We start from the raw sequence: 13,184 nt of genomic DNA, 5'->3' as shown, positions 1-13,184 counted from the left end.
ATACGGTGATTCGACATTTCTACACATTGTTCCATGACAGCTTTCTGAGCTTTGCTTCCTCATGGATACATGGGGCAGACAGACGGCTCTCTTGCATACCTCCCTGGGAATTTGCAAGGAAAAAGTGAAACTGTGTCCATATTAAGATGTTTCGAGAAGTAAGGACATGTGGACAATATGATGATGATGGTGGTGGTGTTGATAATGGCAATAGCATACTACCAAAATTATCCGGAACAAAGAACAAATGAAGTTACGAGAAGAGGACATTAAATACAGAAAGTCACCTTCAGTGCAGGGGGATAGGACATATAAAGAGTAAAGGAAAGGGAAAGGTGACTTTCTGAATTTCACCTACAGAAAAAGAGAATGAAGGCAGAAGAGCATGAAGTTCGGCTAGGGAGACCCATTAAAAATACTTGTGTTGTTCACCCTTATTTGGGGTGCCTGGGTGGCTTAGTGGGTTAAAGCCTCTGCCTTCAGCTCAGGTCATGATCCCAGAGTCCTGGGATGGAGCCCTGCATCAGGCTCTCTGCTCACCGGGGAGCCTGCTTCTTCTTCTCTCTCTCTCTGCCTGCTTCTCTGCCTACTTGTGATCTCTGTCTGTCAAATAAATAAAATCTTAAAAAAAAAAAAAAAAAACTTCCATTGGAAGAACGCAGGGAGAGGTAGGTCTATAATGTAAGAATGTTAGGGATGGAGCTCCTTGCCATAGCTCCCTATCAACGTGTCTCAATCCATTAAGACCGAGAACCACAATCATTAAGAATGGTATTAACCAAAATGTGCTTTGTGGTGTATTAGCCTTAGAATCAAAGGATCCCAGGCAATATGCTTAATAAATGCTCTGTGTTATACTGTTCCCCTGAAGAGCCACAACGCCCAGTGTTTGGCCAAAGGTTCGAGAAATCCCAAAGGAAAGGAAGCAGTTTACTTTTACTTAACTCAGCATTTGACTTCTCAATAGCATCACCTCCCCCATCCCACCCCTTTTTTGGCAAAACTTTGTAACATTGGGTAGAACCAGTTGTCTGAGAAGCATGGTGTTGGAAAGACTGTCTTCTTGAACTTGAGGTAACTGGACGTTTTCAGGTACGTTCAGGCTCACACTCTGAAGGCATCACATTTCTGGAAAAGTAGCTCTGCACTGAAGAGTGTCATCCATCCCGTGGCCTAGCACATGGAGAAGAAAGACCAATTTCCAAACACGGACCCATTGGATGGCAGCGTGAAGATGTTCGTGAGCTCTAGAACAGCCTGGAAAGTTATCATCAGGAACAAAGGCTTGGCCAACCTCTCAGCGACCCGTGGCTTTAGCCTGGGTCTCCTGGGTATTTTTCAAAAAAGTTTTGGCAGAAATGCAGAACACAGCTGGGAAGGGAGGGGAATCCTCAGAGATAAAGGTAGGAACAAACTTGGGCCTTCATAGCCATTCATTCATTCATTCATTCAATATGTTTCTTATTGACCATGTGCTCAACATTGTGCTAGGTGATGAGGCCCACAGTGCTACCTCAAGGAGTTCACATACACAAATTTGTGCAAGGAAGTAAAGGTTCCCCGAGAGAAATCTGTTGAGAGTATAATGGGCACAACCCGGGGTAAGGGCAAGCAAGAAAGGCCTCATGGAGGAGGTGATTTTCCAGCTGAGTTTTGAAAGAGGCGTGAAATCTGCATTTAACAAGATCCTCAAATGGTTAAAGTTTGTGAAGCATTGTTCTGGGGTATGAGTCCTCCTACCTGGTCTCCTCTTGATAATTATTTGCAGGTTTCCGCCAAAGTTATCATTAAAATTCATACATTATAAGTGAGAAATTATTTGCTTACTAATTAATGACGAACTGCACCTCATCCATGGCCCCGTTTTGCCAGCTCATTTAATGGCTGCTGTTGTTATCTGGGCAGTGTTTGATGACTTTGGGAGACAGATTATGGCCGGACTTCTTTTTTCCTTCCTTCCTGCATTCCTTCCTTCCTTCCTTTATAAAGATTTTTAAAAAAAATTTATTTGACAGAGAAAGAGAGAGAGATCACAAGCAGGCAGAGAGGCAGGTAGAGAGAGAGAGAGAGGAGGAAGCAGGCTCTCTGCTGAGCAGAGAGCCCAATGCAGGGCTCGATCCCAGGACCCTGAGATCATGACCTGAGCTGAAGGCAGAGGCTTAACCCACTGATCCACTCAGGGGCCCCATCCTTTTCCTTTAAAAAAAAAAATGTCATGGAATTTTTTAAACGTGAAAAAAAAATCAGCAAAATAATATAATGACTCCTCCTGTTCCCATAGTCCAGTTTCACTATTAGCAGCCAATCTTGTTTTATCTATATTTCCCACATTAGCTTATGACACAGCCATTATATCATTTTATTAGTAAATTAAAATGGTATTTAAAATGTATTTTCAGGGGCACCTGGGTGGCTCAGCCAGTAAAGGGTCTGACCCTCGATTTCGGTTATTATCTCAGGGTCATGAGATCGAGCCCTGTGTTGGGCTCTGTCTCTGCTGAGGCGCTGATCGTGGAGCCTGCTTAAGATTCTCTCTCCCTCTGCCCCTGCCCCTCTCCCCTATGCTTGTGCGCACATGCGGGCTCGCTCGGTCTCTAAAAAAGTAAAAGCCAGGTGCTGGGTATTATGGAGGGCATGTATTGCATGGAGCACTGGGTGTGGTGCATACACAATGAATTCTGTTACGCTAAAAGAAATTTAAAAAAAAATTTTTAAAAAAAGGTAAAAAAATAAAAGAAAGGGAGGTGGGTGGGGGAATGGGGGAAATGGGTGATGGGGAATAAGGCAGGCACTTGTAACAAGCACCAGGTGTTGTATGGAAGTGTTGAATCACTAGAGTCCACACCATGTATGTTAAGTAACTGGGATTTACATAGGAACTTGAAAGGGGGGGAAGAGGTATTTTTTTAAATAGGAACACACAGATTGGTATCTTGAAATAGATTTAGTCTCTACCGACAGCAGTTTAAATTCTAGATTCCCAAGTACCAAATGTCAGTGGCCACCCTCTGCCATGTAGTAGTTGAGAAAGCAGCAGCAGTTTGGATGATATGCGCATCTAGAAAATCGGCATGTGTCTCTGACAGAAATTTCCAACAGTGGCATACTTCAGGTAACGTCTTTATCATCTGGAACCATTTTAATACTCATCAGAGCTTCATGTACAGAATTTTATAACAGATAAATCACAAAGGGGGGGGCGCCTGGGTGGCTCAGTGGGTTGAGCCTCTGCCTTTGGCTCAGGTCATGATCTCAGGGTCTTATGATCCAGCCCTGCATTGGGCTCGCTGCTCAGTGGGTAATCTGCTTCCCCCCACCTCTTTCTGCCTGCCTCTCTGCCTGCTTGCGATCTCTGTCTGTCAAATAAATAAATAAATCTTAATTAAAAAAAAAAAAGGAAATATAGTTTGGATGGATGAGCCGACCCCAGTGGAGCCTGGGTCGGATGGAAAGAAGAGTCGCTTTGGTTTGTCTTTCATCCTGTGGACATTTACTTTCTTTTTGACCACAAACCTTGTTTTCTAGAGCAGGGGTGGTCAGGCACAGGGTGGGGCTGTAGCTTACTGTGCCAGCCCATGACCAGATCATGGATTTTGACAGTGGCCTTCAGACCACGGATCCATTATCCACTGTATCCTCTGCAGGTTTACGAGACCCATTGCCTTGTTTTCAGGAGGACTTCCCTTCACCTCTTTTCTGTGTTGGACCTTTTTTGCTGGATCCTGTGTCCTTCTCTTCCTTGATTTTCTGCTCTGTTTTGGGGGAGCACATCCTCCCGTAACTTTCTGAGGAAAGGTATATGGCAGGTAGTTTTTTGTTGCTGCTGATGTTCAGATTTTTTTTTTTTAAATCTTGATTATCTGAAAATGTCTTTTTTCTTTTCTCTCCCAAGATTGATTGCTCAGATGGGTCTAAATGGAGGTTGGAAATAATTTTCTGGTTGGATTTTGAAGTCATTGTTCCACTGCTTAACTTTCAGCATTACTGGGGCACTTGGGTGGCCCAGGAAGCCTGCTTCTCCCTTTCCCACTCTGCCTGCTTGTGTTTCTTCTCTTTTTATCCCTCTCTCTGCCAAATAAATAAAATCTTAAAAAAAAAAAAAAAACTTTCAGCGTTACTTATGAGAATTCCAAAGCCATTACAAATGCATCCATGGCATGTTTTTTTTCTTATAAGTTTGTGGGATTCAATAGAAATTTTACCCTTAAATATCTGAAATTTCATGATGATGTGCTTTGGTACACATATAATTTCATTCATTTTATTGGGTATCAAGGGATTCTTGCAATCTAGAAACTCAAGTATTCTGTTCCAGACATTTTTCCTGTATTATTTATTTAATAATTTCCTCCCTTCAGTTTTCTTTGTCTGTTTGGATTTTCTTGAACTTTCTTTTTTCTTTTTAAAAAGACTTTTATTTATTTACTTGAGACAGACAGATACAGAGAAAGGGAAAGCATGGGGAGGGGGAGGGGAAGAGGGAGAAGCAGACTCCCCGCTGAGGTGGGAGCCTGATGTGGGTCTCGATCCCAGGACCCTGAGATTAAGACCTGGGCCGAAGGCAGACGCTTTACCACCTGAGCCATCCAGGTGCCCCTTTTATGAACTTTCTGATTAGATGTTGGATTTCTGGGAACAATTCTCAAATTTTCTTGATTATTTCTATCTTTTGGGGGAGGAAAATTTCCTTCCTCATTTTTTGAGTTGTGGTAAGATATATATGACATAAAATTTACTATATTAACTGTTTTTTAAGGGCACAGTTCGTGACATTAAGTACACTCACACTGTTGTGCAACCATAGCCACCATCTGTTTCCAGAATTTTCCATCTCCCCATGTCGAGACATTGTACCCATTAAACAATAACTCCACATTCCCCTCTGTCTCTAGCCACTAACAATCACTGTCTTCTTTCTGTCTCTATCAATGTGACTACTCTAGGTGCCTCACGTAAGTGGAATAATGTATTTGTCCCTTTGTGGCTGGCGTCTTTCACTTAGCATAATGTCTTCAAGGGTTAAATTGTAGCATGTGTCAGACTTTCCTTTCTTTGAAAGGCTGAATAATATCCCATTGTATGTGTACACCATATTTTATTTATTCATTCTTCTGTTGATAGACATTTGAGTTGCTTCCACATTTTCCATCTTTTTTGATTTTTGTATTATCTCCTTGAGCTTCCCTCAATGTTGACTTCTAATCTGTCTGCTGTTTTGTTTTGTTTTTTTTTTTTTTTAAATCAGCCCTCATTTTTAAATTCCCCAAATCTCTGTTTTGCTTCTCTGGTTTATTTTTTCCCCAGTCTGTTCTTTTTTTGTGGACACCATCATCATCATGTTCATCAGCTACCCTTAACCTTTCTTCTGCTTTTGGCACTATTTATCTCCTTACACTTAATTTCTCCTGTAAACCACAGGTCTCTTAATGCAGAAGAATTTCTCAAACATCTGATAACCTCCCACTGCTTGCTCCTATTTGAAAGTAAGACATTGAAAAACTTCTTGGAAGTTCTGTGGATGAGGATGGGGCTTGTCCACATATGGGCAATGTGTATGATGGGGTGGGGCTTTCATCATTTCTCTGGTGAATTTCTACATGTTTCTGTCTGTATGTGATTTTCTTTTGGTATGATCCCATTGTTGGAGAGAAATTCTCCAGTTTCCTGCCTGGATGCCAGGGTCAGGGTACAAAGTGGGGACAGGGGCTAGAGCCTTTCTTGTTCAATGATACCTTGACTTTACCCTCAGCTGTATCTGGTGCCATTCTGTTCAATCTCACCAGAGAGCAAATCTCCTTCTTCTGTCAGGTGCCTACCACAGGGGCTGGCTGATGATCTCTGGTAATAATAACTTCTTAAACAGACTTTCAAAGACTCCTCCACTCTTCAACCCTACTCTTTATTCCTAGCTTCAGAGGTGATATCATCAATTGGTATCTCCAATTTCTGAGCCTTTCTAGAGTTTTCAAGGTAAATGGACTTTATTCTTGTTGGATCCTCCTTCTGCAGGATTTAAATTTCAGTATTATCTACTCTACAAGGTCAAGTCAATGCTCAACTAACCATTTTCCATGTTCCAAGATGTTGTCACCTCTCTCCTCTCTTCACCTATTCTCCTAATATGTCCTTGGATATTTGTACTCTTTCAGATTCACTTACTATCATTTTAAGTGGTTGCAGAAGGGAGTGGAGAAAAATAGGCCTGTTCCATATTCCTTGTTTATTTGTACACATCCCAGTTTAGCATTAATATTTACTTTTAGGCTACAACAATTATTTATTCCTGTGACGTATTTTCTTGTCACTGCTTTTGATCTTACTGAATTTTCTGGTCTCAGTAAAAAGAGGAAAGCTGCCATTGGAAAAGGCAATGGCTTGTATCCCTGAAATACACACATCATTGTCATCTCCATCATCACCACCATCATCATCATCTCCATCATCACCATCATCATCATCATCATACTTAGTGAGTTCTAGCAACGTCCTAGGCAATGGGATGAAAACATTTATCATTCAGTCTCCAAGGCTATACTTCAGTAGGTACTATCATGACCCCCGTTTTGCAGGGCTGAAAAACCAAGCCTCAGAAAGATTGAGTCAGTGGCACGAAATCACAAACAGCAGATGGCAGAAAAGGATTTGAACCCCAGTGCTTGGTATCTAGACAGGTTCTGTAAGTGCGAAGGAAAAGTTGTTCTGATGAAAGAAGGCTTATAGATTATCCAGCCCAAAGTCATTGGCTATTTCATATCCACACTTAGGATGACCAGATTGGTTCAGCTGTGCAGATGATTGTATCATGACCTCCTTAAGAATGGAGGCTCAGCGTGGACTCAACTTCAGTCTCTTGAGTCAGGTAGCAAATTCCGTGTACACAACCAACAGACAGTGAACTCAATCTAAAATTGCCAATACTCCTGCAATTTGCTTAGAACTTTTCTCCTTCTTCATCTAAGAGCGCAGAAACCTTGTTGATCTTATTTACCCCTTGATAGAGCTAAGAGAGTATGTCAATGTCTGGGATAGAGTCTGGTGTATAGTAGGTGCTCAGTAAATATTTGTTGAATGAACCAACATTCTTTCTTTGAATCAAATGCCATATGGAAATTATGGAGTTCCTTTCATATGGAATAAACAGAGATAACCAGGGAGCATGGGGAATGAGGCTTGAAAGCCAGGCTGAGCTCTACTTTCTAAGCCATGTGCCCTGGTGCAGGGCTGCATCTGCATGGAGAAGGGATGCCATTTTCAAATTCCCTGAACATGTGATATGGGCTAGAAGTGGCCCAGCCTGGGGAGAAGTTCTTGAGATACCCATCCCTGAAATTGAGTAGAGTTTAAATACACTTTTAATAGAGAGGCAAAGATTTCCGTGTCTCTGCCACTGGCAATGCTCAACCCACCAGAGTTCCAGTACGGCAAGCCATGTTGTACCGATTCTCATCTGTAGGGCACTGACTGCCCCCCAACCTGCAGGACTTCCCTACCTCCACACGGGGTGGCGCAAGACCATAGATGCCCACAGTTGGAAGAACATTCTTCTCCGATGTATATTTCTCAAAGTACTTTTCTTATTCCCTAGCATCTACTCCAACTTGGTCATTTATAGAAGTCTTCTCTGGCTTGGTTTAATAAATAAAGATCTCATTGTTTTGAGATTGCTGGTTCTTTTTACAGTTCTGGGAACTAGTTGTCTGAGCCTTATCAGTATTTCCCATACAGTCATGTTTATATCACTCTGCATTCTTTTGCAGTGTTTCTTGCTTGGGGTGTCGTTGATGTCTGGGTGAGGTCCGTTCTCCACTGGAGGACAGACTCCAGCACTGCAAGACATTAGTACTCTTTGCCCTTTTCAATAAATGCCAGTAGGGCCCCAAGGCACTGTGACACCAAAGATGCTCCCCAACATTTTTAAATGCCTCCATGGGGAATGGCACCACACTGAGTAACGGTGTGCCTGACCACCACAAATTACAGGTAAGTCAGACTTGAAAAGAGACAGACCCCACAAGACACCATAGGCAAGCCGCACAGCTGTCAGGGTTGGTCAGCCCCGTTCTTCCTACACACCCTTCCTCTTCCTCTTTATTCTTTGGATTTTGGAATCTTTATCATGAAACGTGTCAAGCCCAGATCTGCGTAGTGTCAGTGGGAAAACACCTTAGAGGGTGTGCGATGGGGAAGGTGTGGGCTGCTCTTCAGAATTTGGGTTTCACTTAGTTGATGATCTTTTTGTTTTCATATGTGACATATGTTGTTCCCAGGCTCCAAATCTATCCATCTGTGCAAAGATTATTGCACATACCTAGCCCGATGCTGGGAGCTGGACATGCTTTATCCTGTTCCATTTTTCTGACAGTTTTGCACAACAAAAAATGCTTTTCACAGTCCCATTTTCTAGATGAAGAAACCAAGTCTTTAAGAAGGTGTGAAACTTGGCTTCTAGTCAACTTTCCAAGTCCAGTGTCTGTGTTCTGGCGTGAGAGTGGTGTCTTGCTATAAAACTGTTGGAAAAGTCTTGAGGGAAGAAATGGGGAAGAGGGTGGTCAGAAAAAAGAGGTTTCCATTCAAAGCATGTACCAGTCTTGTCCCACCAGACACACCAAGTGGAATCATTAGTATCCAACCTGTCACCACCAGCTGGAGTGTTAGCTCATCTCAGATCAATGAAGGAAAAAGCCTTTGCAGGCAGTTTTATAATTGACTATGGGAAAGGGGCAAACGGGCTGCTGATTCATTAATAAATCAGGATGGAGTGTGGGCACCAGTTCCAGCCAGAGTGTCTGCTGCTGCCTGGAGAATCTGGCTGCAGCATCCTCTCTAGCTTTGCTGCAGAAAACCCAAGACCGGATATCTCTGGTGAGGAAGGAAGAGAGGAAACTGGCTGGCTGGTCCTCAGGAACCTGATACCAAGGTTTTCCTGGCTCCAGTCTGTGGAACAGGGCAGCAGGAGTGAAGCAGACGTCATGATCCATTAACACCATTCATTTACTCATGCTTGCATTCATTTCGTGTATTTATGGAGTATCTGCCACCTGCCAGATTCTCTCCTAGGTGCCGAAGATACAGCAACAAAAAACACCCACAAATACTCCTACCCTCATAGGGCTTATACTCTAAGGAGGGCACATAGACAGTATATTAAGAAATCAATCAATCTATCTCATGAAGAGGAGTGCTCTAGGGGGAAAACGTCAAGGTCAGGGGAGTAGAGCTTGTAGGGATTTTGATTGGAAACCAGGATTAGGGAAGGCCTCGGGAAGTGACATTTGAGTAAAGATCTAATAATAACATCATCCTGAACACCGCATCAAGCGTTTTACAATCATTAATACAACCACCTCAAGAAACCGTGGCTATGATTCTTCCCATTTTACAGACAAAAAGACTGAAGAGAGATGCAGTGATTTCCGGAGATGATACAGCTAGTCAGCGGTCGGAACTGGGGTTTGAACCCAGGCAGTCGGAACGGAAGCGGTGGCATGCTTGCATGTTGGTGCGGACAAACGGGGTTTGGGGACGGGAGGGTCGCGCGTACAAATGAGGTCTTTGCACCAACGAGGCAAATATGGTGCCACCCGTGGGCAAGTGTGGGGGGACCTGAATGGAGGAAGGGGGCAGTGACTCTCGATCTTCCCTGAGCCGAATCGGACTCTCTCGGTCTGTAACTGGGGAGGGAGATCGCGGCAAGGGTTGTCCCGGGACAGCGCGGGTCGGAACCTTACCCCGCCGCCACCCCCGGGCCAGCTGCTCCAGTCAATAAGGCGAGGGCCTCGCGGGTGCATGCCACCCTCCTGGTAGGGTTCGTCCGGGAGTTCCTACCGGGGCTGAAGGAGGCTGCGGAGCCGAGCCCTGGGAGGGCGGACTGAACACCAGCAGCCACTACTCGGGAGAGGCGCGCGTTCGAGAGGCGGACGCGCTGAGGGCGCGCCCAGTCGCCAGTGCATTAGCTGAAGCGCCCCGGGCGCGGGACTGAGCGGTGGAGGGGAGCCTGGGAGCCCTTGGGGGACGCCAAGAGAGGCGGAGATAGGGTCCGTGCGCAGCAAACGAGGGAAGAACTGCAACGTGCTGGGGCAGAAAGAGTAAAAGAGAGGCCCGGGCGCACGTTGCAGGTGAGAGGGGCAAAACCGGCGCTGGAGAAAAGCCTTGAGAGCGAGCGGGCGCGCTGGAAAGAAAGGACGGAAGGGTTGCGGGAGATGCCAAGGAGGGGAGCTGGCGTAAAGAGAAGGAAGAAGGAGCTGTTGCCCGGGAGAACGGGGTTGCCTAAGACGGCATGGGACCAGGATCAAGGAGAGGGCGTCGGAAATCGCTTGGGGACCTCCAGAAAGTGGCCGGGGAGGCGCCCTGGGCTCAGCAGAGCAAAGACTGTATGCTAAAAGAGTGCCTCGAGCTGGAGAGGGAGATCCTCCCCCACGCGGCACTGAGGGGGCCATGGAACCCGTGCACTCAGAGAAAGGGGCGGGCTTTTGCCTGCAAGGGTGGTGACTTTGAGCTTCTAGAAAAGCAGGTTGAGAAGAACCGGACCAGTGCCTGCGAAAGTCCGAGGAGGCAGGCAGGGAAAGAAGCCGCAGAGTCCACGGAAGAACTCCCCGGGTTGGGCAGAGTGCACGATGGGTGCTGGAAGGAGGTGGAAAGCCGGCCTGGGAGAGGCTGGGTCGGGGCTCCGGGCGCCACAGGCAGCGCAGTGGAGGCGCTGGTGGTTGAGGGCAGAGTGCTGAGCCTGAGACAAGTGAGGAGGAGGCGCAAAGGACCGAAAACCCGGGGTGCGGCAGGCGGCGCGTAAGGGAGCAGAGGAGAGCGCGCTGGGTCCCCTGCGCTCTGGCAACGCCTCCCAAGTCTTCCCCTCCCTGGCTGCTCCAGGTCCTCATTCACTCACCATAATGGAGAAGACGAAAGCCACGATGTTGATGGGGTACGCGGGGCAAAAACACGAGACGATGGCGAGCCACAAGTAGTTCTTAGGCATGGGCACGTCCTCCTCGGTCTTGTCATCCTCGGTGTTGGCCTCTGGACTGCTATCCAGAGCCCTCTTGAAGTCCGCGCTGGGGTCGTACTGAGACATGGGCGAGGCCGGCGGCAGAGGAGCCCAGGGTCCGCGCGGTCTGGGACTGAGGCTGCCGGCTCCTGGTGAGGCTCTGAAAAGCCAGTGGCTCAGGGCTCAAGGGAGACGTGACCTCACCTCTCCTGCGTCCTCCGCGTGCACTCGCCTGGGCTGAGGGACCTGGGCCAAGAGCTTCAGCACAAGAGGGAGGGAGGGAACAAGGGAGTGAGGGGAGGCCTCCGGGAGGAGAGGGAGCCAGCCGGCCAGAGAAACAGAGGAAAGACGCTCCTTGAAGGACATACCCAGAGACCATCAGACAGGCGCACAGACTCACTCTAAGCCCAAAATAAAAGGAGGCTTAGGGCAGGGGAGAGCGAAGGTCCTTTACATTGCACACTGGCCAGCCTGCGGTCTCCAGGTGACCAGCTCATCTTTTCAAGCCACTGATTTTGAATTCATTACGGGTAACAGAAGGCATCCCAACTCCATGCAAGTGGCAACAGACTGACTACTTCCTCTTGACTAACAGTTTGCACCCCCTCCCTCATCCAGCCCCTTCTCAGACTTTGAATCCTGAGCCCCAGGAATTTCTCTTTCCCTGGCAGGTGGGCAGGGAGCAAGGCGCTAAGCTTTGGGCCCAACCCTTTGTGCCCTGCACCGGGGTCCTCTCCAGACACCTGCTCTCCCGCCCCGCCCCTCCCCCAGTAGAGACAGCCAGTAGCGGACAGTCTGGGTTTGGTTCACTTTTTCCCAAGTGTACAAACAAGGAACCCTCTCCTCTCCATTTTTCCATCTACAGAGCCCCTGGAGGGAGAAGCAGGTAGATCTGGCTGGTGTAGACAACCCAGGTGGATAATTGGGATGGGAAGACATAAGGGTCTATTGCAGCAACCAGCAATTATATCGCTAAGCAATTCATGACAGTGTGTATGCACCAGAACTGATGCTCCAAACCCAGACAGAGATGGGAATTTGTCACGTTTGAGTTGAATGACATCAGGAAAGTCCCTTCCCCTCACCGAGCTCTTATTCCTTCATCTGAAAAAAAAAAAAAAAAAAAAAAGCAGATAATAGGAATCCCTTCCTCATAGGGACATTGTGAACATTATAAAATTGCGGACCAAACCAGGTGAATCTAAGTGCTCTGTCCACATTAGTTTTTATGAGGAAGCTATTTCCCCAAAGTATAGTCATTATGCAGTATCTCAGACCCAGTATCCCTTGGTGCAAATATGTCCCCTAAAATCCCAATATTCTGAGCTGGCAGGGCCACAGAGAAATACAAAGTAATTTTATGATGCATAGTTTCAAGAATAGTTGCTCACATCATAATGCAGCAGAAGTATTAATCATCTGCTTGACTTCTTCAGAATGTGAACTGATTATCTGGGATGCTCTCACTTCTGATGGGGTCATCCTGATTCTGTTACCTACCTTCCTCATTGGACGGCAGACTTTGAGAAAGGGGAACCTCTTGTTCATCTTTGTATCAGCACCCGGTACTGTGCCTGGTACAAAGTCTGTGCTTAGTATGTGAACACATAAAGACGAAGTAGTGTCTTCTCCCCCATTTTGGTTGGTTGATCAAGTGGGAATAAGCCAAAGAATTAGAGCTATGGAGTTCTCAACCAAGCCTTTGTTTTGGCTGTTCCCTCTGCCTAGGATGCTGTTCTTTTGGACTGCCATGTGGCAATTCCTTCTTAGTTCCTTCTTAGTTCTCAGCTATCAGCTCTATCACTTCCTCAGAGAGAGATCTTTTCTTTATATTTATTTAGTGTAGATCCCCATAGTAATTACATTTCAGCAGGCTCCATGCCTAGCAGAAGGCCTGATGAGGGGCTCGATCCCAGGACCCTGGGATCATGACCTGAGCCAAAGGCGGAGGCTTTAACGCACTGAGCCACCCAGGCGCCCCTCAGCAGCTTTTTTAAATGACATGTATCATTATTGTAATTTGTTTTTTTATGTGTTCTCTATCAGTTCTTTCTCTACACCTTAAGTTTTGTAACCTGTTCAGAGCTGTATCTTTAGCACTTGGAGTTTTTCTGGCACATAATAGGAATGCAAGAAACATTTCTGGGACGAATGGGTCAGAATTACCTGTGAGGACTGCAAAAACAATGTCCAGATCTTAACTGAG

The 13,184-nt window shown here is 46.2% G+C and overlaps 1 protein-coding gene across 1 annotated transcript in view; it reads right to left on the bottom strand.

Moving 5' to 3' along the window:
* The window catches only part of TMEM233 (transmembrane protein 233), a 50,788-nt gene extending 39,723 nt beyond the window's left edge, over window positions 1-11,065 (bottom strand). The window contains exon 1 of the mRNA XM_059409902.1: window positions 10,880-11,065. Within this exon, the coding sequence (XP_059265885.1) occupies window positions 10,880-11,065 (186 nt within the window). The remainder of the gene's footprint in view (window positions 1-10,879) is intronic.
* Between the last annotated feature and the right edge of the window lie 2,119 nt (window positions 11,066-13,184).

This window comes from Mustela nigripes, chromosome 8, assembly GCF_022355385.1.
Source record: "Mustela nigripes isolate SB6536 chromosome 8, MUSNIG.SB6536, whole genome shotgun sequence".
NCBI lineage: Eukaryota > Metazoa > Chordata > Mammalia > Carnivora > Mustelidae > Mustela > Mustela nigripes.
This window is presented reverse-complemented; position numbering and strand designations above follow the sequence as displayed.